The sequence below is a fragment of the Taudactylus pleione genome, unplaced genomic scaffold (assembly GCF_031769625.1).
Source record: "Taudactylus pleione unplaced genomic scaffold, aTauple2 ptg000987l, whole genome shotgun sequence".
In the NCBI taxonomy this organism is placed as follows: Eukaryota; Metazoa; Chordata; class Amphibia; order Anura; family Myobatrachidae; genus Taudactylus; species Taudactylus pleione.
In genome coordinates this window covers 2,129,981-2,155,251 of record NW_028285388.1, presented here as the reverse complement: position 1 = coordinate 2,155,251, position 25,271 = coordinate 2,129,981, and the positions used below count along the sequence as shown (strand labels likewise).

The following is a 25,271-nucleotide window of genomic DNA, read 5'->3' as shown; positions in this document are numbered from 1 at the left end:
GAAGAGGCCTTGCACAAATTCCTCTTTTCGTTTCTCCAAATATTGAGAAAATGGTTCACTGTACCATGGGCGACTGGAAGTGAAATCGACTGGAGGGCTGGTAACTCTGGTAACACAGGATGCAGACCATACTGGATGAAATGGGAGAGTAACCCAATGCCTCGTGAAACAGATTATTGTGGACAAATTCAGCCCATGGCAACAAGGATACCCAATCATCTTAATTGGCTGAGACATACAATCAAATAATCTTCTCCAGATCCTTATTTATTTGCTCCGCCTGACCATTGCTTTGAGGGTGATGGGCTGATGAGAAACTCCAAAGTACTTACATAGTGACCTCCACAATTTAGATGTAACTTGTACCCCGTGGTCCGAGACAATATCCTTGGGGAACCCGGGCAGCTTAGAGATTTCCCTTATAAATGCTTCAGCCAGTTTCAGAGCTGAGAGTAGACCTTAATGGAACAAACTGATTTGGAATACCCTTAGAAAACCTGTCCACCACCACCCAGATGGTATTGAAGCCTTATACCAAGAAAAAGTTGCTCTTCTGCACAAAACTATACTTATTATTTAAAGTTCATCCTCCTAGTGTATACATTTGAAAATATTTAATTGAATTATTATCTCTTATTTTATTAATGTTGGAGGGGTGCACCCAGGAATAAAAATTGATATGCAAAAAAAGATAAAGTATTCCTATATCGGGGCACTCACAGAACAAATTGAATTTTATAATATCCCTACAAATACTAACAACAATTCATTAGCACTGATAATTCTAAAACATAACCTTTAATATAGCCTTAAAATAAATGAGCGAAATATTTTATTTTTATATTTTAATATATAGTAAACAATACTATTAAAATTATTATCACACTATTCAGATGTAATTTTTATCTCGTTAGTTCATAACATCGTCATGTTATAAATAGCTCTCGGGTGTCTGTATACTAGGGACATATGTTTTATAACTTGTTACATGCACAATATGCAAACGATAGATATATCAAGAGTATTATAAAAAGTATTACACACGCTGTTGATCTATATTACTTATATTTAATCCTAATAGTCTCATCATTCATTCTGACCAAATCCCCAACTCCATTTTCTGAAATACAGCCACAAACTTGCAAGGAACCTCCACCATGCTTCATTATTGCCTGCAGATACTCATTATTGTACCACTCTCCAGCCTTTTCGGCGAACAAACTGCCTTCTGTTAGATCCAAATATTTAAAATTTTGACTCACCAGTCCAGAGCACCAGCTGACATTTTTCTGCACCCCAGTTCCTATGTGTTCGTGCATAGTTGAGTCGCTTGGCCTTGTTTCCACGTCGAAGGTATGGCTTTTTTGACCGCAATTCTTCTATGAGGACCACTTCTGGCCAGAGGTCTCTGAACAGTAGATGGGTGTATCGTCTAACTAGTTTCTGCCAGTTCTGAGCTGATGGCACTGCTGAACATCTTCCGAATTTCGAAGGGAAGCATGATGTGTCTTTCATCTGATGCACTAAGTTTCCTTGGCCAACCGCTGCATCTATGGTCCTCAACATTGCCTGTTTCTTTATTCTACTTCAAAAGCGCTTGAACAGCACATCTTGAAACCCCGGTCTGCTTTGAAATCTTTGCCTGGGACAGACGTTGCTGATGCAGTATAACTACCTTGTGTCGTGTTGCTGTGCTCAGTCTTGCCATGGTGTATGACCTGTGACATGAAACTATCTTCCACAACCTAACATTTTATAGCAGAGGTTGGCTGTTTCTCACCCAGTTTTTAGCCTCCTACACAGCTCTTTCTGTTAATGACTGTGGTTCAACCTACATGTGAAAATGATGATCATTATCACCTGTGTGGTATAATTGGTCACTCATACACCTGACTATAATCCTACAAAATCCCTGACTTTGTGCAAGTGTACCTAGAAGAATTGATGCTGTTTTGAAGGCAAAGGGTGGTCACACCAAATATTGATTTGATTTAGATTCCTCTTCTATTCATTCACTTTGCATTTTGTTCATTGATAAAAAAAAACTATTACCACTTCTATTTTTGAAAGCTTTCTTACGTTGCAGCATTTTTTCCACACCTGCCTAAAACTTTTGCACAGTGTTGTGTGTGTGTATTGTGACACAGTCGGGATAGGGGGCCCTCTCCTGGGTAGATGGGCTCCCTCTTTACACACACAGCAGCCAGAGAAACAGGACACAATTCTGAGGTTCTCGTGCAAGCTGGTTGGAGCCAGTCTTTATTGTACTGGACACATAAATAAAACAAAACACAAACAAAATCCTAGCCCGTCTGGGCTCTAACTAGACAGCAGGTTCCCTCACTAACAGAAGACTAAATAAGTTCACGTTCACAGTACTTACAGGTGGTGTCACACAGTGTCTCAGAGCAAACTAGCCTGCGGGCCTGCTCTTCCAGGTATGAGACACTCAGCTATAACAAAACCCAGCTTATCTGAGCCACTATCAGGTGCAAGCCCTAACGAGCCTGCTACCAGGCTGAAAGGCCCAACACCTGGAGTGGCCTGTGGATGGAGCACTCCCTCTCCTCACATCTACACCCCCAGGACCCATTTCGGCTTTTCACTAAAGCCGACATTTCTAGTCTGTTTTTCCAAACAGACTTCTCCTAAAATACATAGGACAGGAGTCTGGGACAGACATAGAAGCCATTCAAAACTGCTCCAGTGCTTCTATCACAGTATATATATATATATATATATATAATATGTATGTATGTGTATATGGGAATGCGGTCATAACACCAACTGCAGGGATTCCAGCGCTCACAATGCCGGTTCTGGAATCCCGACACCTGTCAGAATCCCGGCACTGACATCCTGACCTACGGCTTCCCAAAGGTAAGTAGCAGAGTTAGGGGGAGGGTTGGGGCATTTTTGCCCACTCTCCCGGGAGTCGTAGGAGGTTCCCGATTTTTTTCGGGTAACTCCCTGCATCCTTGAAAGTGTAGGCAGATCTCTCACATACCGCCCACTTCTTAGTGAAGTGTGCAGGATGGGGAGCAGGGACAGACTGGGGCTGTAGATCAGCCCTAGCAGTCCACCCTGTGCACGCACCTTAGGAGCACGCGTGTAGGGGGCATGGTTAAGTTTAAGGGGGCATGACGCGAGTCACGAGGCCCGGCCTTGCGGAAATCCCCCGTCTCTTCCCGGCCGAGCAGAGCGCATCGGCCCATCACTGCCACCACCCTTTCTGTCTCCCTCAGCTCACATTGGGCCTGATTCAGAGCCGCTCGCAAAAAGTGAGCGCTCGCTCTGAATCAGGGCGGGCGCTTGTTTTTTAAGTTGCGGCCTTCTGGCCGCTCGCATAGCTGTGGGTGGCCAGGTGATGTTCGCGATGGTCTTGACCATCGGGCTTGCGACTAGACCCTTACGGTAGGGTCTCATGGCCGCAAGCCCCATTGGACTTCCTGCTCTAATAGAGCAGGAAGTCCACCTACTGACATCACGAGAGATGTCAGTAGGGCCGCCCACAAACGGCAGGCGTTCCTGCAGGAACGCCTCCATTTGCCCAGCCACCCTCCCTCCCCGCCTTCCAAACGGGGCGAGCTGTCGATCAACATTGATAGCCACCCCGTTTGTAGCGAGCGCTGGAGCGAGTGCTTTTTGCACTCGCTCCGGGGCTCGCGCACGCCGCGCATGCGCTCTGGCCAACCATTGACCCGCTTGCGAGCGCTATGCGCTTGCAAGCGGGTCTGAATAAGGCCCATAGTGAATTTGTGAGGGCGTGGACACTTCCGCCCTCCTCGAAATGGACCTGAGGCCATCGGCCCTTCTGCCATTTTCCATAAGTGCCAGATGGCCAATTCAGCACTGATGAGATTTTACGTGAAATTTGCAGGTCCGTAGGGAGGGGGTGAGGTTAAACTAGGGGCCTAATGACGCTACAGTCTGGCCCCGCCCCCCGAAGCTGAGAGCAGCTCTACTCTCCGGGCTGCTCCCGGGAAGGATTCCTAAAAAGTCGGTAAGTAGGTGTTTGGGTTGGGCTGCAGGGAGGGGTAGGTTAGGTTTAGGCCCTAGGGGGAGGTTAGGTTTAGGTACTGGGGAGGGTGGGATAGGGGTAGGAAGAGGGGAAGTGATAGGATACCGACTGACAGGTGTTGGTAGCCTAACCTTGTCGGGATGCCAGCGTCGGGACCCGTATATATGTATGTATATATATACGTGGATTGATAGAAAATTTGATAGGTCCCGCACGCTCATCTTTTTCAGACAACTTAATTACTGGAGTGCTGCTCAGAGGTGCACTAAGGGTATCCCAATGGATTATGGCATGCTGTATATATATATATATATATATATATATATAAACATATCTACACACACATAACTGATGGATCATGGCATGCTGCACATATATATATATATATATATTGTGACACAGTCAGAATAGGGGTCCCTCTCCTGGGTAGAGGTCTCCTTCCTTACACACACACACAGCAGCACGGAAGCAGCACACCAGTCTGGATGCGAGTACAAGCTGGTCGGCGCCAGTCTTTATTGTACAATGTCAGAAATAACATAAAGAAAACATAAACATAAATCCTAACCCTATCGGGGCACTAACTTCACAGGTGGTTCCCTCACTACCAGAACCTGGCAGGGCCTAATGCCCTCACCAGCAACAAAGGCACAGCACAACACTCACAGTTAGGTTTTCAAGTGTCTCTGAGCAAACTCCCTGCCTGCTCTCCCAGGTGAGACACTCAGCCCTAAACACACTAGGCTTATATTGGCCACTTTCAGGTGGGAACCCTAACAAGCCTGTTACCAGGCTGCGAGAACCAAAACCTGGAGTGGCCATGGGTGGAGCCCTCCCTCTCCTCTCACCCACAACCCCCAGGTCCCAAACCGGCTTTTCAAAAAGCCGAGACTCAAGCCTGCTACACTGCAGACTTTCTCCTGGGGGTTTAGAACACATAAGACAGGAATCTGAGACAAATGTACCTGCCACAGACCACTTTACCAGTGATCCTATCACATATCCCCCCACCCTTTGTTTCGACCTGTGGGGCGGAACAACTGAAGCCCCCAACAATGAACGTGTGACAACGCGTCTGCATTGGCCAGCTGGCTTCCTGGCCTGTGTTCCACTGCAAATTTAAAAGTTTGTAACGCCAAGAACCATCTCGTAATTCTTGCATTACTGTCCTTATTTTCGGACATCCACTTCAAAGGGGCATGGTCAGTGATCAATTTGAACTTTCTTCCAACCAAGTAGTACCTGAGAGCCTCTAACGCCCACTTTATGGCCAACGCCTACTTCTCCACTGTGGCAGAGTTTCTCTCATGTACATTCAACTTTCTGCTAAGATAGAAAATAGGGTGTTCCTCACCCTCCTTGTTCTGGGACAGGACCGCTCCTATACCTACTTCTGATGCATCGGTTTGTACTATGAATTCCCTTTCAAAATTAGGAGTCATCAGGACTGGTTGGGAACACAACGCTACTTTCAACTCCTGAAAAGCTTTCTCTGCCTCAGGACTCCATTCTACCATGACTTTTTGTTTGCCTTTGGTCAGGTCAGTCAGTGGGACTGCCATGGTGGCAAAGTTGGGTATAAACCTCCTGTAGTACCCCGTAATTCCCAAGAAGGCTCTCACCTGCTTCTTATTCAGAGGCCGTGGCCAGTTTTGTATGGCATCAACTTTATTGAGCTGAGGCTTTATCAGGCCTCTGCCAATGGTGTATCCCAGATATTTTACTTCCTCCATGCCTAGACAACACTTTTTTGGGTTGGCTGTCAAACCTGCCTTATAGATGGAGTCCAACACTGCTTGTACCCTGGGTAAGTGAGACTGCCAATCAGGACTATGAATGACCACGTCATCCAGATAAGCAGCCGCATACCGTCTATGGTGCCTTAGAATCCTGTCCATCATTCTTTGGAAGATAGCAGGTGCCCCATGTAGCCCGAAGGGCAACATCTTGTACTGAAACAAGCCCTCTGGCGCTGAAAAAGCTGTCTTTTGTTTGGTGCTCTCGGTTAACGGTACTTGCCGATAACCTTTGGTTAGGTCAAGAGTGGTTAAATACCTTGCTGTCCCTAGTCTCTCAATCAGTTCATCCACTCTTGGCATCGGGTAGGCATCGAATTTTGAAAAACTGTTCAACTTTCGGAAGTTATTGCAGAAACGCACACTCCCGTCGGGCTTTGGAATCAACACAATGGGACTTGACCATTCACTATGTGATTCTTCAATAACCCCTAACTCTAGCATATTTTTAATTTCTTTCGACACCGATTCTCTTTGTGCTTCTGGTAACCTATAGGGCTTTAGATTAACTTTAACCCCTGGGTCAGTGATGATGTCATGTTTAATGACCGAGGTTTTCCCAGGTACGTCAGAGAACAGCACCCTATTTCTGATCAGAAACTCCTTGACCTCTTGTTGTTGAATTGCCGACAGGGTTTTTGCCACTGTCACTTCGGGAACTAAGGGCCCTGGATTTACTGGAGGGGCTCGGACAGCCGACAGTACCGTTCTATCTTTCCAGGGCTTTAACAGATTTATATGGTATATCTGTTCCGACTTTCTTTTCCCCGGCTGGTAAACTTTGTAATTGACCTGCCCCACTCTTTCTAAGATTTCAAAGGGCCCTTGCCATTTAGCCAAAAGTTTATTTTCCACAGTGGGAACTAATACTAACACTCTGTCCCCAGGAACAAAGCTGCGTAACCGAGCATTGCGGTTGTATACCCTCTGCTGTGCCTGTTGAGCCTGTTCCAGGTGCTCTCTCACTATCGGCACTACCGCAGCAATTCTCTCCTGCATTTGAGAAACATACTCAATCACCATTTTGTAAGGACTAGACTGCCCCTCCCATGTCTCTTTGGCAATGTCTAGTAACCCCCTTGGGTGTCTCCCATACAACAAGTCGAAGGGTGAAAACCTGGTGGAGGACTGGGGAACTTCTCTTATGGCCAACAATAAATACGGCAATAAGTAATCCCAATCCCTACCATCCTTGTCGACCACTTTCCTAAGCATGTGTTTTAACGTCTTGTTAAACCTCTCGACCAGCCCATCGGTTTGGGGGTGATAAACCGAAGTTCTTAACTGTTCGATTTTGAACAGGCGGCATAACTCTTTCATGACTTTTGACATAAACGGTGTACCCTGGTCAGTTAGTATCTCCTTAGGTATACTCAGCCTGCTAAAGACATGAACTAGCTCTCTGGCAATGGTCTTGGTTGACATATTGCGCAACGGGATCGCTTCCGGGTACCTGGTAGCGTAATCCATTATGACCAGAATATACTGGTGTCCCCTGGCAGACTTCATTAAGGGTCCAACCAAATCCATCGCTATTCTTTCAAACGGCACCTCTATAATAGGCAATGGAACTAGTGGACCTGGGAGCATGATACTGACACTCAGGGCAGGATGCGCAAAAGTCAGATACCTCTTTATGAAGCCCGGGCCAGAAAAACCTCTGCATTATTCGCTCAGTAGTTTTCTCTACCCCTAGATGGCCTGCCGTTATATGACCATGGGCCAGATCCAACACTGTTCTTCTGTAGGCTTTGAGAACTATTAGTTGTTCCACAACATCTTCCCCCTTCTTAGTCACCTGATATAACAAATCCTGCCACATTGCCATGTGGGGATAGTACAAAGGACTATCAGGGTCTACGGGTTTACCATCAACTACTTTTACATTCTCCCTGGCTTTTACCAAAGTAGGGTCATTCAACTGCTCCACAGCAAAGACCTCTCTTCTGACCTCTAAATCAGGCAGATGATCACCTGGCCCAACAACACTTCCCACCTCAATGGGAGGCACATCAGTTGGCGGGCCACTGTCACGTTCCGCATTCTCTAGTTCGCCAACCATAGTAGAAAAAGGGAATAACTCTGACTCAGAAGAAACTCCCTCCTCCACTACATCGACAACCTTCTCAAATGGATCGGGGTTGTTCACCTCTGGAACAAAACGGCTTTCCCACAACTTCCAGAACTGAGCAAAGTCTCTCCCCAATATTGCATCGTACATCAGACCATGCACCAAACCCACAGAAACTATAGCAGAACCACATGGTGTCTCGATGTTCACCTCGGCAGTAACATAATATCGAGTATCCCCATGTATGCAGGTCACACCAACAGTTTTCCCCTCACGCCGCAAGGGGTTCACCAGCTCAGCTTTTATAAGTGTCACCAAGCTACCAGAGTCTAACAGTGCCTCTACTCGGTTGCCATCTACAGTGAGTACACACATGTGCTTATCAGTCTCAGCCTGCCGGTCAGCCGTACAGGCTATCTGTGCAAAGAAAGACTCCCTGCGGTAGACATGAGCAGTATCACATTGCATAGGTTCAGTTGTAAGTGAACAATTAGCGGCAATATGGCCGAAGCCACCACATCGGAAACACTGAGTCATATTAATGTCTAGTCATTTACGGGGCAAGAACCTTCCCGGCCTGGCAGGCCTGTCTACAGGTTCTATACCCTCAGTCTTAGGTACATTGCACCGCCCAGCACCCTTCTCCCCTGGAAAAGTCTTACCAGTGTCTGTGGGAGTTCGCCGGTGCACCATCGGGGCTCGGTGGGGCATACTCATCAGCTCCTCAGCCGCCACGTACCTCTCCACCAGCTCGACCAACTGGTCCGCGGACTTAGAGTCTGCATGGCTCACCCACTTGCGCAGAGTCACAGGTAATGATCGCAGGTACCGGTCCATCACGACCCTTTCCACGATCTGTGGTCCCGTCAGCGTCTCGGGCTGTAGCCATTTTGAGGACAGATGGACGAGGTCATGCATCTGTGAACGTGGAGGCTTATCCATATGGAACTCCCAGCGGTGGACCCGTTGGGCACGAACAAAGGTGGTGACTCCCAAGCGAGTTAGGATCTCCTGTTTTAGTTTTTTATAGTCCTTGGCATCAGCCAGGCATAAGTCGAAGTAGGCCTTTTGTGGCTCCCCCGACAGAAAAGGTGCCATCAGACTTGCCCACTGCTCCTTGGGCCAACTCTCCCTTTCAGCCGTTCTTTCAAATGCGGTGAGGTAGGCCTCCACATCATCGCTCGAAGTCATCTTTTGGAGGAAGTGACTGGCTCGTATGGAGTGAGTGGTGGTGGGAGGACCAGTAGTAACATCTCTGGGCTGGGCGACCAGGTGCTGTACCACCTCTTTTATGGCCTGGCTGTTTTCCGCTAAGGCCCGGCTGTTTTCCGCTAAGGCCTGGCGGGTTTCCTCGACGGTGACCTGTTGTTGCCTCTGGGCTGTCTCCAAGGCCAACAGTTGCACCCTGGTGGATTCCTGCTGAACTCTGTTTGTCTCCTACTGAGCTGCTGTAGCTTGGAGCAAGGCCTTAATAATGTCCTCCATTTTGTCCTGGGGTGTAGGTGGGAACTGAACCTTGCCTCTCTGAGCATTGGCTGACGCCTCCTCTATGGGACTCCAAGGACACAGTGTTATTTCCACCCTCACCAATTGGGTGTCTGTCCCTTTAATTTTTAAACGGAAAGTTTTCCTCTCGCTGCAACTTCAGTGTGTGTGGGTGGCCGCATTCTCCACCATATTGTGACACAGTCAGATTAGGGGTCCCTCTCCTGGGTAGAGGTCTCCTTCCTTACACACACACACAGCAGCAGGGAAGCAGCACACCAGTCTGGATGCGAGTACAAGCTGATCGGCGCCAGTCTTTATTGTACAATGTCAGAAATAACATAAAGAAAACATAAACATAAATCCTAGCCCTGTCGGGGCACTAACTTCACAGGTGGTTCCCTCACTACCAGAACCTGGCAGGGCCTAATGCCCTCACCAGCAACAAAGGCACAGCACAACACTTACAGTTAGGTTTTCAAGTGTCTCTGAGCAAACTCCCTGCCTGCTCTCCCAGGTGAGACACTCAGCCCTAAACACACTAGGCTTATATTGGCCACTCTCAGGTGGGAACCCTAACAAGCCTGTTACCAGGCTGCGAGAACCAAAACCTGGAGTGGCCGTGGGTGGAGCCCTCCCTCTCCTCTCACCCACAACCCCCAGGTCCCAAACCGGCTTTTCAAAAAGCCGAGACTCAAGCCTGCTACACTGCAGACTTTCTCCTGGGGGTTTAGAACACATAAGACAGGAATCTGGGACAAATGTACCTGCCACAGACCACTTTACCAGTGATCCTATCACAATATATATATATATATATATATATATATATATATATATATACAGTCAGGTGCATAAATATTGGACATTGACAGAATTTTCATATTTTGGCCTCTATTCACCACCACAGTGGCTTTGAAATGAAACAAACAAGATGTGCTTTAACTGCATACTTTCAGATTTAATTTGAGGGTAATTACATCCAAATCAGGTGAACGGTGTAGGAATTACAACGGTTTCTATATGTGCCTCCCACTTTTTAAGGGGCCAAAAGTAATGGGACAAACTAAACAATCCTAAATCTAACTTTCACTTTGTAATACTTTGTTGCAAATCCTTTGCAGGCAATTACAGCCTGAAGTCTGGAACGCATAGACATTACCAGGGATGCTGGGTTTCATCCCTGGTAATGCCCTGCCAGGCCTGTACTGCAAATGTCTTCAGTTCCTGCTTGTTCTTGGGGCATTTTCCCTTCAGTTTTGTCTTCATCAAGTGAAATGCATGCTCAATCGGATTCAGGTCAGGGGATTGACTTGGCCATTGAATAACATTCCACCTTTTAGCCTTAAAAAACTCTTTGGTTGCTTTTGCAGTATGCTTCGGGTAATTGTCCATCTGCACTGTGCAGCGCCATCCAATGAGTTCTGAAACATTTGACTGAATATGAGCATATAATATTGCCCGAAACACTTCAGAATTCATTCTGCTGCTTTTGTCAGCAGTTACATCATCAATAAACACAAGAGAACCAGTTCCATTGGCAGCCATACATGCCCACGCCATGACACTACCACCACCATGCTTCACTGAGGTGGTTTGTTTTGGATCATGAGCAGTTCCTTTCCTTCTCCATACTCGTCTCTTCCCATCACTCTGGTACAAGTTGATCTTTGTCTCATCTGTCCATAGGATGTTGTTCCAGAACTGTAATGGCTTTTTTAGATGTTGTTTGGCAAACTCTAATCTGGTCTTCCTGTTTTTGAGGCTCACCAATAGTTTACATCTTGTGGTGAACCCTCTATATTCACTCTTGTGAAGTCTTCTCTTGATTGTTGACTTTGACACATATACACCTACCTCCTGGATAGTGTTCTTGATTTGGCCAACTGTTGTGAAGGGGTTTTTCTTCACCAGGGAAATAATTCTTCTGTCATCCACCACAGTTGTTTTCTGTTATCTTCCGGGTCTTTTGGTGTTGCTGAGCTCTCCGATGCGTTCTTTCTTTTTAAGAATGTTCCAAACAGTTGATTTGGCCAGACCTAATGTTTTTGCTATCTCTCTCATGGTTTTGTTTTGATTTTTCAGCCTAATGATGGCTTGCTTCACTGCTAGTGACAGCTTTTTGGATCTCATATTGAGAGTCGACAGCAACTGATGCCAAATGCAAATGTCACACCTAGAATCAACTCCAGACCTTTTACCTGCTTAATTGATAATGAAATAATGAGGGAATAGCCCACACCTGTCCATGAAATAGCTTTTGAGTTGATAGTCCCATTACTTTTGGCCCCTTAAAAAGTGGGAGGCACATATAGAAACCGTTGTAATTCCTACACCGTTCCCCTGATTTGGATGTAATTACCCTCAAATTAAATCTGAAAGTCTGCAGTTAAAGCACATCTTGTTTGTTTCATTTTAAAGCCATTGTGGTGGTGAATAGAGGCCAAAATATGAAAATTCTGTCAATGTCCCAATATTTATGCACCTGACTGTATATATATATATATATATATATATACACATAACTGATAGATCAGGGAATAAGGGAGTAACTACTAGGCATAGTTGTCTACCTTTAATTTCTCCTCTCCGGGAGTTGCAAGTCAGTTTTGAAGGTGGCTGGGCCTGACGGTTTGCGTCATTAAGCCCCGCCCACTTCACTGTAAATAACCGTGATTGGTGCACATTTACATAGGGGTCGGGTCTAAATGACGCTATTCATGAAGAATCGTGTAATTAAGCCCCGCCCCCTACACTGGGACCCGCGATCACCGCTGAAATTCTCCCCATTCTGCCCACTTCACTAGGAAGTGATTAGATTGCTGGAGAAGTGGCTACCCTTCCAGGGGTGTGACGGGTTACCCGAAACATCGGGAGCCTCCTGCGAAAACCGGGAGGGTAGGCATGTATGCTACTAGGGTGGGCAATAAGTGGCACTCCAGCTGCTACACATCCCAGCGTGTCCTGCAGGAGTCTCAGCATGGCAGTGTCTAGATTCTCCTCGCAGAGAGGACCCTGTCCTCATCAGTTACTGTCCAATGTCATTCCCTACCATCCACATGGACATAGAAGGGGAATATAATCTTGTGGCGAGCTTATGCTGCCCATCCACTAGGCGATTAAACCTAGCGACGGAGCGATAACTACGGTCGTTATCGCTCCATTGCTTGGCAACCGGCCACAAATCGGGCAGTAAAATGTTAAAAACGACCAGCGATGCACGCGCCCGCTGGTCGTTTTTAACATCAATCATCGTCCGAACATGACGGTCAACCTGACGACCGCCGCCAGGTTGCCATGTTCGGGGATGATTGATCAGCATACACTGAACGTCTGAACGTTCAGTGTATGCACTTCACCCTGTGGGAGACGGCGTCGTCGTAATCGTGCCGTCGTCCCCGCATCGTGTAGTGGAAGGGCAGCCTGCGAGGAGACGAGTTTCTTCTCTAGGTGGAGTTTCTGGTTATGGAAACGCATTTCCGTGCTCACTGCACGTCACTTCCAGGTCTCTAGCGCGAACGGGAAATAAGCTCAACCGTTTCAACATGACCAAATAACAAAACTGTCAGGGCATGCTGTGATGTGTAGTTCTACAGCAGCTGGAGGGCCGCTTATTCCTATTGCCCACACCAAAATGATTCATCTGATGGATGCACCATAACAAAGATGTCCGCTGAGAACTCAACCTCACTGCGGTGCTAGAGAGAACTTACACAACAACGATTTAGGGATCCTATAAGAAATGTCTCACGGAAGACGGCGGCGGGGGAGAAATTGGCGCTCTAGCGGGAGAATTTTCGTCACTGGCGGAAGGGGCGGGACCTGCGGGGGAGGGCTCGGCCGGCTTTCTAGTCTGTTCTAGTAACTTCCATAGGATACAAGTGACAGAAGCCGGCTGGAGGCAGCAGCAGTCTCCGGGCGCTGCGGGACCCCCCCGGGCAGCATCATCTGCGGCACTAAGACGGACATGGCCAAGTGGGGAGAGGGGGATCCTCGCTGGATCGTGGAGCAGAGAGCAGATGCCACCAACGTCAACAATTGGCACTGGTCAGTGGTATACCTTATATATCTGTCTATATATAAATGAGAGGGTGAGGGGGGTAAGTTGAGGGGGCACGAGGTGTGGTTTGAGGGAAGGGCATGGGTTGAGGGGTTCTTACTTGGAGTGGTGCTTGGGGGGAGGGGTGCTGAGTGTAGGTGTCTGCAACTGGAGGGGTGCTAGTTGTATGTGTCCGCAAGGTGGGCGGTGCTGAGTTTAGGGGCACACAAGATGAAGGGTGCTAGGTTTGGGGGGCACAAGATGGGTGCTGGATTTGGGGGTGCAAGCTGAGCGGTTCTTACTGTGTGGGGGGTGCTGGGTTTGGGGGGCACACAAGATGAGGGGTGCTAGGTTTGGGGGGCACAAGATGGGTGCTGGATTTGGGGGTGCACAATATGAGGGGTGCAAGCTGAGGGGTGCTTACTGTGTGGGGAGTGCTGGGTTTGGGGGCACGCAAGACTAGGGATGATTACATGGGGGGGGTGCATGAGGTGATGGGTTCTTTCTGGATGGAGGCAGGTGAGGGGTGCTGGGTTTAGGGGCACACAAGATGAGGGGTGCTAGGTTTGGGGGCACAAGATGGATGGATTCTGGATTTGGGGGTGCACATTCTGAGGGGTGCTTACTTGGGGGTGCATATTGTGTGGGGGTGCCGGGTTTGGGGGGCACACAAGATTAGGGGTGATTGCATGGGGTGGCGCACAAGAATGAGGTGATGGGTGCTTTCTGGATGGAGGCGTGTGAGGTGAGGGGTGCTGGGTTTGGGGACACACTAGGTGAGGGGCTCTGGGTTCTGCTTTGTGCAGCATACTGAGAATCGCACCCAGCACGGTGACAGTCGTCGTGTGAGGATGGCACAGATCTGTCTCATCACGTCACTGGCGGTTGATGTTACTGCTGCAGATTTGCAGAAGCGGGGGCCAGGCGGGTACACTGCTGGGTAGAAATTGACCTTGGTTGATGATGGCAGGAAGTGTCTGATCATGGTAACTATGTAACTAGATATGTCAGTAAATGTAGGGATTAGATTGTGCCCCAATCAGTCCTGTATGTAGCCTCAGCCAGCTGACTGCCCCTTCTTTCAAGCTAGACAGAAATAGATCAGTGATGTGGGGGAGGGATTTCCAGACCCTGATAGGTTGCAGGACACTCAGATCTGTCAGCGTTGTGTCCGCACATAGAGGCACGTATTTCCCAGATCCTGGTATTGAGCTCACAGGAGGACATTTCAATGTGTCAGTGACCTGTACATATGAGGGAGTAACTGATGTAAAGGCCTACAGTAACGGTCCAGATCAGTGACGTAATATCCATTCGCTGACTGTCTGATCTAAGGTTATCCTTCATGATCAGTGTCTGATCTAAGGTTACCCGTCATGATCAATGTCTGATCTAAGGTTATCCTTCATGATCAATGTCTGATCTAAGGTTATCCTTCATGATCAATGTCTGATCTAAGGTTATCCTTCATGATCAATGTCTGATCTAAGGTTATCCTTCATGATCAATGTCTGATCTAAGGTTATCCTTCATGATCAATGTCTGATCTAAGGTCATCCTTCATGATCAATGTCTGATCTAAGGTTATCCTTCATGATCAATGTCTGATCTAAGGTTATCCTTCATGATCAATGTCTGATCTAAGGTTATCCTATATGATCAATGTCTGATCTAAGGTCATCCTTCATGATCAATGTCTGATGTAAAGTCATCCTTCATGATCAATGTCTGATCTAAGGTCATCCTTCATGATCAATGTCTGATCTAAGGTCATCCTTCATGATCAATGTCTGATCTAAGGTCATCCTTCATGATCAGTGTCTGATCTAAGGTCATCCTTCATGATCAGTGTCTGATCTAAGGTCATCCTTCATGGTCAGTGTCTGATCTAAGGTCATCCTTCATGGTCAGTGTCTGATCTAAGGTCATCCTTCATGGTCAGTGTCTGATCTAAGGTCATCCTTCATGGTCAGTGTCTGATCTAAGGTCATCCTTCATGGTCAGTGTCTGATCTAAGGTCATCCTTCATGGTCAGTGTCTGATCTAAGGTCATCCTTCATGGTCAGTGTCTGATCTAAGGTCATCCTTCATGGTCAGTGTCTGATCTAAGGTCATCCTTCATGGTCAGTGTCTGATCTAAGGTCATCCTTCATGGTCAGTGTCTGATCTAAGGTCATCCTTCATGGTCAGTGTCTGATCTAAGGTCATCCTTCATGGTCAGTGTCTGATCTAAGGTCATCCTTCATGGTCAGTGTCTGATCTAAGGTCATCCTTCATGGTCAGTGTCTGATCTAAGGTTACACTTCATGGTCAGTGTCTGATCTAAGGTCATCCTTCATGGTCAGTGTCTGATCTAAGGTCATCCTTCATGGTCAGTGTCTGATCTAAGGTCATCCTTCATGGTCAGTGTCTGATCTAAGGTCATCCTTCATGGTCAGTGTCTGATCTAAGGTCATCCTTCATGGTCAGTGTCTGATCTAAGGTCATCCTTCATGGTCAGTGTCTGATCTAAGGTCATCCTTCATGGTCAGTGTCTGATCTAAGGTCATCCTTCATGGTCAGTGTCTGATCTAAGGTCATCCTTCATGGTCAGTGTCTGATCTAAGGTCATCCTTCATGGTCAGTGTCTGATCTAAGGTCATCCTTCATGGTCAGTGTCTGATCTAAGGTCATCCTTCATGGTCAGTGTCTGATCTAAGGTCATCCTTCATGGTCAGTGTCTGATCTAAGGTCATCCTTCATGGTCAGTGTCTGCTCTAAGGTCATCCTTCATGATCAAAGTCGTAAAACTTCGCACCCTGTAGAATAAATTATTTTCCATCAGTATCACTTAAGTTCCCTGCAAAGCCCAAGTAATAATGGGAAGTAAAGCCATCTGTATGGTACATGTGCATTTGACACAATGTATGTCTCCGCCACACTGTGCCTGTAAGTTAATATCTACGTGGATGAAAGCGACTGTTGCTATAGGTACAGTAAGGAATGGATTTGTTTGTGTCATACGCTTGTATGGGCGTCATATGGGGCCCCTAGTCATTCTGTGAGAAGTCTGAGTTAGGTACCCTATAATTCTGTGACAATATCTGTAAATATGACCGAAGGGCTCGTACTCTGTGTTGTGTGTGTGTGTATGATGTCTGATCCTTTCTTTATGTTCTTGTGGTGTTTATTACTATAGCTTCTACTGTCATTTTGTTACCAGCTCTGTTCCTTGTATGATAGATTAACATAGTTGAGTACAACACATCCAAAACTGTTCTATCTCATCCTAGGACTGAGAGGGACGCCACGGGCTGGTCTACGGATAAGCTGAAAACGCTGTTTATGGAAGTGACCGTGACAGGGGAGGAGGGTACCTGCGAGGTGGCGGAAGTTAGTAATCTGGATGGCGAGGCCTCTATCAATAACCGCAAAGGGAAACTCATCTTTTTCTACGAGTGGGTCATCAAGCTGAACTGGACGGGTAAGTGTCTCTCCAGAGCTCTTGAGTGTTTATCGGCTAGCGTCCAATGCTAAATAAGAGGGGCGTAATAACACGGATACGTAATCATTGTTTATCTACAAGGCGGCATTGAGCAATCAGTAGAACAAAGATATACGGAGTGATAGATACCTAGGGTAGATGCATTTTGCGTATGAACGTTAAATGTGAAACGCGTTGTACTTAAGCTTTTCCAGCCTATGTGTCAGAGCACAAGAACTGTGCAGTGCGTAAAACATTGTACAGTACAGGGTGCATAGAACATTACATTACAATTAACTAAAATATAAACAGAGCACAAGTAACAAATAGCAACACAATTCTCCATACACAGTACAGCTGGGAAGGTGAAGGTTGTCATTGATGTGCTAGAGAAGAAGGCTGTGAGACAGTGGGGAGGAGGACCCTGCTCCTAGGAGCTTACAATCTAGGGAGATGGGAAACATTTAGTGTAATAGTGGTCGATGATCCCTGCTGTCACTGTAATAGTCCGTCCAAGCAATGGGGGACTCCACTGTGGGTTCTCCCGGAACAGGAAGTTTTTGTCTGTTTAATGCGGGTGTATACTTTCTCAACAGAAAAATGGATGGAAATGCTCATTAATTACTATTTTTCATTCATAAATATAGGTAATTCCAGCATTACAATATGGTTGGTAGCAAAGAACTGTCATTTACAATGTTATAAACTCTGGTATATATCAGGAAAATGTTTGAATTGTATTTGGCCTTTTGGTGGTCTTCAAAGGCCCAGGCTTGTCTGAGGTACCCAGCAGGACCTGGGTCAGCACTGGAGTATTTTAAGTCCCAAGTGTGAACGAGTAGACGTGACAAAACCTCTGTCTTTAGCCATGCTCCCTCCATTTGTATGGGTCATTAGTCTGATTCCCAGCCAGTAAGCCGGGCCTGGTTAAGGCTTCCCCGCCCTAGTATAGTATACTCATTGTGGCAGACCAGTCTTCATCCTGTCTGAGCCCCCACAACAAAACCTTTCTTTTTTATCCACTGTGTGTCTTCTCTCCATTAAGGATGGTCCATAAAACTGCATCCTCTGCTTCACTTTATCCCATAATCTCCTCCAAATAAGGAAATCTCATTTTTACATTGATCCACAATACTGTGCACCTACCTCATAATCTGCAAAAAAAACACTATGAGCTAGTATTTATGACCACAGTCTATTAATTTAAAAGTTCCTCTTGATGTCATGAGATTTTATTACTGAGAATGCAGCCTATCCAGTCACTGTCACTGGTTACTAGTGTATGGATAGGCTGCATTCTCAGTAATGTCTCTGGTTACTAGTGTATGGATAGGCTGCATTCTCAGTGATGTCACTGGTTACTAGTGTAGGAATAGCTGCATTCTCAGTAATGTCACTGGTTACTAGTGTAGGAATAGGCTGCATTCTCAGTAATGTCACTGGTTACTAGTGTAGGAATAGGCTGCATTCTCAGTGATGTCACTGGTTCCTAGTGTATGGATAGGCTGCATTCTCAGTAATGTCACTGGTTACTAGTGTATGGAATAGGCTGCATTCTCAGTAATGTCACTGGTTCCTAGTGTATGGATAGGCTGCATTCTCAGTGAGGTCACTGGTTACTAGTGTAGGAATAGGTTGCATTCTCAGTGATGTCACTGGTTACTAGTGTAGGAATAGGCTGCATTCTCAGTGATAACACTGGTTCCTAGTGGCTGGATAGGCTGCATTCTCAGTAATGTCACTGGTTACTAGTGTATGGATAGGCTGCATTCTCAGTAATGTCACTGGTTACTAGTGTAGGAATAGGCTGCATTCTCAGTGATGTCACTGGTTCCTAGTGTATGGATAGGCTGCATTCTCAGTAATGTCACTGGTTCCTAGTGTATGGATAGGTTGCATTCTCAGTGATGTCACTGGTTACTAGTGTAGGAATAGGCTGCATTCTCAGTGAGGTCACTGGTTACTAGTGGCTGGATAGGCTGCATTCTCAGTGAGGTCACTGGTTACTAGTGTATGGAATAGGCTGCATTCTCAGTGAGGTCACTGGTTACTAGTGTTTGGAATAGGCTGCATTCTCAGTGAGGTCACTGGTTACTAGTGTAGGAATAGGCTGCATTCTCAGTGAGGTCACTGGTTACTAGTGTATGAATAGGCTGCATTCTCAGTGATGTCACTGGTTACTAGTGTATGGATAGGCTGCATTCTCAGTAATGTCACTGGTTACTAGTGTAGGAATAGGCTGCATTCTCAGTAATGTCACTGGTTACTAGTGAAGGAATAGGCTGCATTCTCAGTAATGTCACTGGTTACTAGTGTATGGAATAGGCTGCATTCTCAGTAATGTCACTGGTTACTAGTGTATGGAATAGGCTGCATTCTCAGTAATGTCACTGGTTACTAGTGTATGGAATAGGCTGCATTCTCAGTGAGGTTACTGGTTACTAGTGTATGGAATAGGCTGCATTCTCAGTAATGTCACTGGTTACTAGTGTATGGAATAGGCTGCATTCTCAGTAATGTCACTGGTTACTAGTGTATGGAATAGGCTGCATTCTCAGTAATGTCACTGGTTACTAGTGTAGGAATAGGCTGCATTCTCAGTAATGTCACTGGTTACTAGTGTAGGAATAGGCTGCATTCTCAGTAATGTCACTGGTTACTAGTGTAGGAATAGGCTGCATTCTCAGTAATGTCACTGGTTACTAGTGTATGGAATAGGCTGCATTCTCAGTAATGTCACTGGTTACTAGTGTATGGAATAGGCTGCATTCTCAGTAATGTCACTGGTTACTAGTGTATGGAATAGGCTGCATTCTCAGTAATGTCACTGGTTACTAGTGTATGGAATAGGCTGCATTCTCAGTAATGTCACTGGTTACTAGTGTATGGATAGGCTGCATTCTCAGTGAGGTCACTGGTTACTAGTGTAGGAATAGGCTGCATTCTCAGTGAGGTCACTGGTTACTAGTGTAGGAATAGGCTGCATTCTCAGTGAGGTCACTGGTTACTAGTGTATGGAATAGGCTGCATTCTCAGTGAGGTCACTGGTTACTAGTGTATGGATAGGCTGCATTCTCAGTGAGGTCACTGGTTACTAGTGTATGGATAGGCTGCATTCTCAGTGAGGTCACTGGTTACTAGTGTATGGATAGGCTGCATTCTCAGTGAGGTCACTGGTTACTAGTGTATGGATAGGCTGCATTCTCAGTGAGGTCACTGGTTACTAGTGTATGGATAGGCTGCATTCTCAGTGAGGTCACTGGTTACTAGTGTATGGAATAGGCTGCATTCTCAGTGAGGTCACTGGTTACTAGTGTATGGATAGGCTGCATTCTCAGTGAGGTCACTGGTTACTAGTGTATGGAATAGGCTGCATTCTCAGTGAGGTCACTGGTTACTAGTGTATGGATAGGCTGCATTCTCAGTGAGGTCACTGGTTACTAGTGTAGGAATAGGCTGCATTCTCAGTGAGGTCACTGGTTACTAGTGTATGGATAGGCTGCATTCTCAGTGAGGTCACTGGTTACTAGTGTATGGATAGGCTGCATTCTCAGTGAGGTCACTGGTTACTAGTGTATGGAATAGGCTGCATTCTCAGTGAGGTCACTGGTTACTAGTGTATGGATAGGCTGCATTCTCAGTGAGGTCACTGGTTACTAGTGTATGGAATAGGCTGCATTCTCAGTGAGGTCACTGGTTACTAGTGTATGGAATAGGCTGCATTCTCAGTGAGGTCACTGGTTACTAGTGTATGGAATAGGCTGCATTCTCAGTGAGGTCACTGGTTACTAGTGTATGGATAGGCTGCATTCTCAGTGAGGTCACTGGTTACTAGTGTATGGATAGGCTGCATTCTCAGTGAGGTCACTGGTTACTAGTGTAGGAATAGGCTGCATTCTCAGTGAGGTCACTGGTTACTAGTGTAGGAATAGGCTGCATTCTCAGTGAGGTCACTGGTTACTAGTGTATGGAATAGGCTGCATTCTCAGTGAGGTCACTGGTTACTAGTGTATGGATAGGCTGCATTCTCAGTGAGGTCACTGGTTACTAGTGTATGGATAGGCTGCATTCTCAGTGAGGTCACTGGTTACTAGTGTAGGAATAGGCTGCATTCTCAGTGAGGTCACTGGTTACTAGTGTAGGAATAGGCTGCATTCTCAGTGAGGTCACTGGTTACTAGTGTAGGAATAGGCTGCATTCTCAGTGAGGTCACTGGTTACTAGTGTAGGAATAGGCTGCATTCTCAGTGAGGTCACTGGTTACTAGTGTATGGAATAGGCTGCATTCTCAGTGAGGTCACTGGTTACTAGTGTATGGATAGGCTGCATTCTCAGTGAGGTTACTAGTGTATGGAATAGGCTGCATTCTCAGTAATGTCACTGGTTACTAGTGTATGGAATAGGCTGCATTCTCAGTGAGGTCACTGGTTACTAGTGTATGGATAGGCTGCATTCTCAGTGAGGTCACTGGTTACTAGTGTATGGAATAGGCTGCATTCTCAGTGAGGTCACTGGTTACTAGTGTATGGAATAGGCTGCATTCTCAGTGAGGTCACTGGTTACTAGTGTATGGAATAGGCTGCATTCTCAGTGAGGTCACTGGTTACTAGTGTATGGAATAGGCTGCATTCTCAGTGAGGTCACTGGTTACTAGTGTATGGAATAGGCTGCATTCTCAGTGAGGTCACTGGTTACTAGTGTATGGAATAGGCTGCATTCTCAGTGAGGTCACTGGTTACTAGTGTATGGAATAGGCTGCATTCTCAGTGAGGTCACTGGTTACTAGTGACTGGATAGGCTGCATTCTCAGTGAGGTCACTGGTTACTAGTGTATGGATAGGCTGCATTCTCAGTGAGGTTACTAGTGTATGGAATAGGCTGCATTCTCAGTAATGTCACTGGTTACTAGTGTATGGAATAGGCTGCATTCTCAGTGAGGTCACTGGTTACTAGTGTATGGATAGGCTGCATTCTCAGTGAGGTCACTGGTTACTAGTGTATGGAATAGGCTGCATTCTCAGTGAGGTCACTGGTTACTAGTGTATGGAATAGGCTGCATTCTCAGTGATGTCACTGGTTACTAGTGACTGGATAGGCTGCATTCTCAGTGAGGTCACTGGTTACTAGTGTAGGAATAGGCTGCATTCTCAGTGAGGTCACTGGTTACTAGTGTATGGATAGGCTGCATTCTCAGTGATGTGATTGGTTCCTAGTGTATGGATAGGCTGCATTCTCAGTGATGTCACTGGCTCCGGGCCCTGGTGAATAGGTAGGCCTCATTCTTATGAATTCTGGTTCACATCGCTCTGCATTTCGGTAACTGGTGTGATTCTCTCCTCACACAGGACAGTCACCGTCAGGTGTGAAATTCAAAGGATATGTAGATATTCCAAACCTTTCAGATGAGAATGACCCTAGTGAGGTGGAGGTAAGTTGAATGATAATCAAGATCCCAGAGGGGGCTGTAACTTGTAGGTCTGTACTAACTGGTAATGGTGGGAGTTGTAGTCCTTTTAGTTATGCTGCCAGTTTGCTAGTGTTGGATTGTTTTGTTGCTTTGGAATATGCCAGAGTTAGACACAATAATGTACAATGCTGGAGCCAGGGCAGATGTTGGGCACTAGCCGTCATTGTCTGCATGTACCTGAGACCGGTCTGCTGCATAATATAGAGGTAACATTTATGCTCTAACAGTATTATTGGCGTTCTTTCCTCTAGATCAGAATCTCTCTTGCCAAGGATGAGCCGGACACCAACCTGCTAGAGCTGATGAGGAAGAAGGGGGTGCAGCGGCTTCGGGAGGCTGTGGCGCAGTACATCTCCTCCCTGAAGACAGGTGCGCGCTCTGATCCTGATTAGGGAACCTCAGTCTTCACGCATTTTTGGGTTAGGCTCTTGTGTCATCTCCTGTCAGATCATGTGACCTGTGTATCGCAGCCGGGAGATTCCGTGTGCAGAGCGTTTCCTATACTCCTTTATACTGTTACTGCGGCTCTAACTGGTTAGTTTGTAAAATGAAGTGAGAATGAAGTCTTTAAGCCGGAGGGCACACGTCTCGGGGAAATATTATAGATCATCCCAGTGCACCAGCGGTTGAAGGATGGGGCGACTGCATTGCCACCCAAGATCAGTGTGGCAAGACTTCGGTTTATAGACCACCTGTCGCCCAGTATATGATGTTGTGTGTGTGCAGACCTCTGGCATGTCTGTGATTTCAATTTTTTTCCCTTGCAGAATTTACACAAGGGATGATCCTGCCAACCGCAAACGGCGACTCGCACACAGACCTCCCCGACCCAAAGCCAAAAGTCTCCCAGCAAGCAGTAATTTAGTGTTTATTTACCATTTCCATTTGTACTTTTTTTGTGGTGTGTGTTCTTTGTGTGTGTTGCGGTGTAATTAATGTTAAGCTCGATGACTCCTCAGATCTCCATTAACCTTTAACCTCTCTTTCCCCCAGACCCAAAACAACAAGACGGTAACGTGTCAGAACACGGGTGTTAAAATCTCCACCTGTAAGGTCACAATGAAAGAGATGTTTCTGACGTCGCCAGAGGAGCTGTACCGGGTGCTGACTCAACAGGAGGTGAGATAAACCATGGACAACCCTTATCACGCCGGGCAAGGCTTCATCTTATCTAATAGCCTGCAAGTTGCGGGAACTGGCGCCATACCAGTGAGTTAGCCTGCGCGTATTTTTAAGACGCAGATCATTTTAAAATAATTTGCAGATAATCTGGATTTATCTTTTTAAATGATTGAGAGAGACTGATTATTACCTGTGTAGTGGAGCTTCGAGCTGCCCCTTCCTCTAATGGTCTCCGATCTGTCTCCTCCTTCTCTGCAGCTGGTACAGGGATTCACGCACTCGCCTGCGACATTAACGGCAGAGAAAGGGGGCAAATTCCAGCTGCTGGGAGGGAATGTCTCGGGGGAGTTTGTGGAGCTGGTAAGGAACTGATTAGATCTTCTGTGACATATGTGTTACTAGATGCTGCCGGTATTATACTGACCGTGCCTTTGTGTTACTAGATGCTGCCGGTATTATACTGACCGTGCCTTTGTGTTACTAGATGCTGCCGGTATTATACTGACCGTGCCTTTGTGTTACTAGATGCTGCCGGTATTATACTGACCGTGCCTTTGTGTTACTAGATGCTGCCGGTATTGTACTGACCGTGCCTTTGTGTTACTAGATGCTGCCGGTGTTATACTGACCGTGCCTCTGTGTTACTAGATGCTGCCGGTGTTATACTGACCGTGCCTTTGTGTTACTAGATGCTGCCGGTATTATACTGACCGTGCCTTTGTGTTACTAGATGCTGCCGGTATTATACTGACCGTGCCTTTGTGTTACTAGATGCTGCCGGTGTTATACTGACCGTGCCTTTGTGTTCGCAGGACTTTGAGAAACGTATCGTCATGACCTGGAGGTTCAAGACGTGGCCGGCAGGTAAGAAAGCGGCTGATCTGCTTTAAGCATTAAAGCGGGTAAAGGCTCTGTTTTGGGGTGAGCACTGGGTTTCCGTGTTGGCTGCCCCCAGGGTCACCCCACATTTTGGATGTAATGTCCTCAGAAAAGGCTCTAGCATCTAATAAGGTGACTTTGTTACTGTAGCCCTGTGGCTTGTGCTTGATTTATACCAAATGATATTGGTATAAACTCCTAATTTGTGGCTGTGTTGCCTGGAAGTTGGCACCAACGTTTTATTCTGTGTGTGGGGGGAATAAATTACACCAGGTCTGCTCCTGACCCTCTGCCGCTTCTGTGATACAAACCAAGAAACCTTAAATGGGGTGGGGGGAGCGGAAGAGCGTGGCATCCGGGGAGGTTAGAAGTGGAGGGCACCATCATTAGGAGGTAGTGCAGCTTTAACATACACTGTGCACTCTGGCTTTAGGTCATTGGGAAAACTTCTTACCTGTCCCCTCATGTTGTCTACATTGGCAAGAGAGAGACTTCTGGGCCAGGACGGGTGGGGACAGGGCTCACGTTTGGTTACTTTGGCTCATTTTGCCCCTCGTTCCCTCTGCAGGACATCATGCTACCATCACACTGACCCTCACAGACAAAGGGGGGGAGACAGAGCTGCGAATGGATGCGCGGGGGGTCCCCCAGAGTGAAGAGCAGCATACGAAGGACGGCTGGAAACGTTACTACTTCGATGGCATAAAGCAGACATTTGGATATGGGGCAATGCTCTTATAATGCGGAACGAGGACGGGTGGGATTTTTTTTTTTTTTTTAACCAGTGTATAAATAAGAAAATATTGTCTTGTGGACTGAACCTTGTATTTAATGTATTGGGAGGGGAGCTAGCATTGGCTGGGGGGAGGGGAGGAGCTGCGGTAGGGGGAGGAGCTGGGGGAGGGGAGAGCAGGATTGGGGAGGAGGAG

The 25,271-nt window shown here is 46.6% G+C and overlaps 1 protein-coding gene across 1 annotated transcript; it reads left to right on the top strand.

The window, feature by feature from the left end:
* Positions 1 to 13,184: 13,184 nt before the first annotated feature.
* AHSA1 (activator of HSP90 ATPase activity 1) lies at positions 13,185 to 25,157 on the top strand. The gene is made up of 9 exons (XM_088460864.1): positions 13,185 to 13,420; positions 16,685 to 16,875; positions 22,220 to 22,302; positions 22,593 to 22,710; positions 23,109 to 23,197; positions 23,335 to 23,460; positions 23,722 to 23,823; positions 24,276 to 24,327; positions 24,911 to 25,157. Exons 1-9 carry the CDS (start codon positions 13,341 to 13,343, stop codon positions 25,081 to 25,083), a joined length of 1,014 nt encoding a protein of 337 aa, XP_088316990.1. The 5' UTR covers positions 13,185 to 13,340; the 3' UTR covers positions 25,084 to 25,157.
* The last annotated feature ends 114 nt before the right edge of the window (positions 25,158 to 25,271 follow it).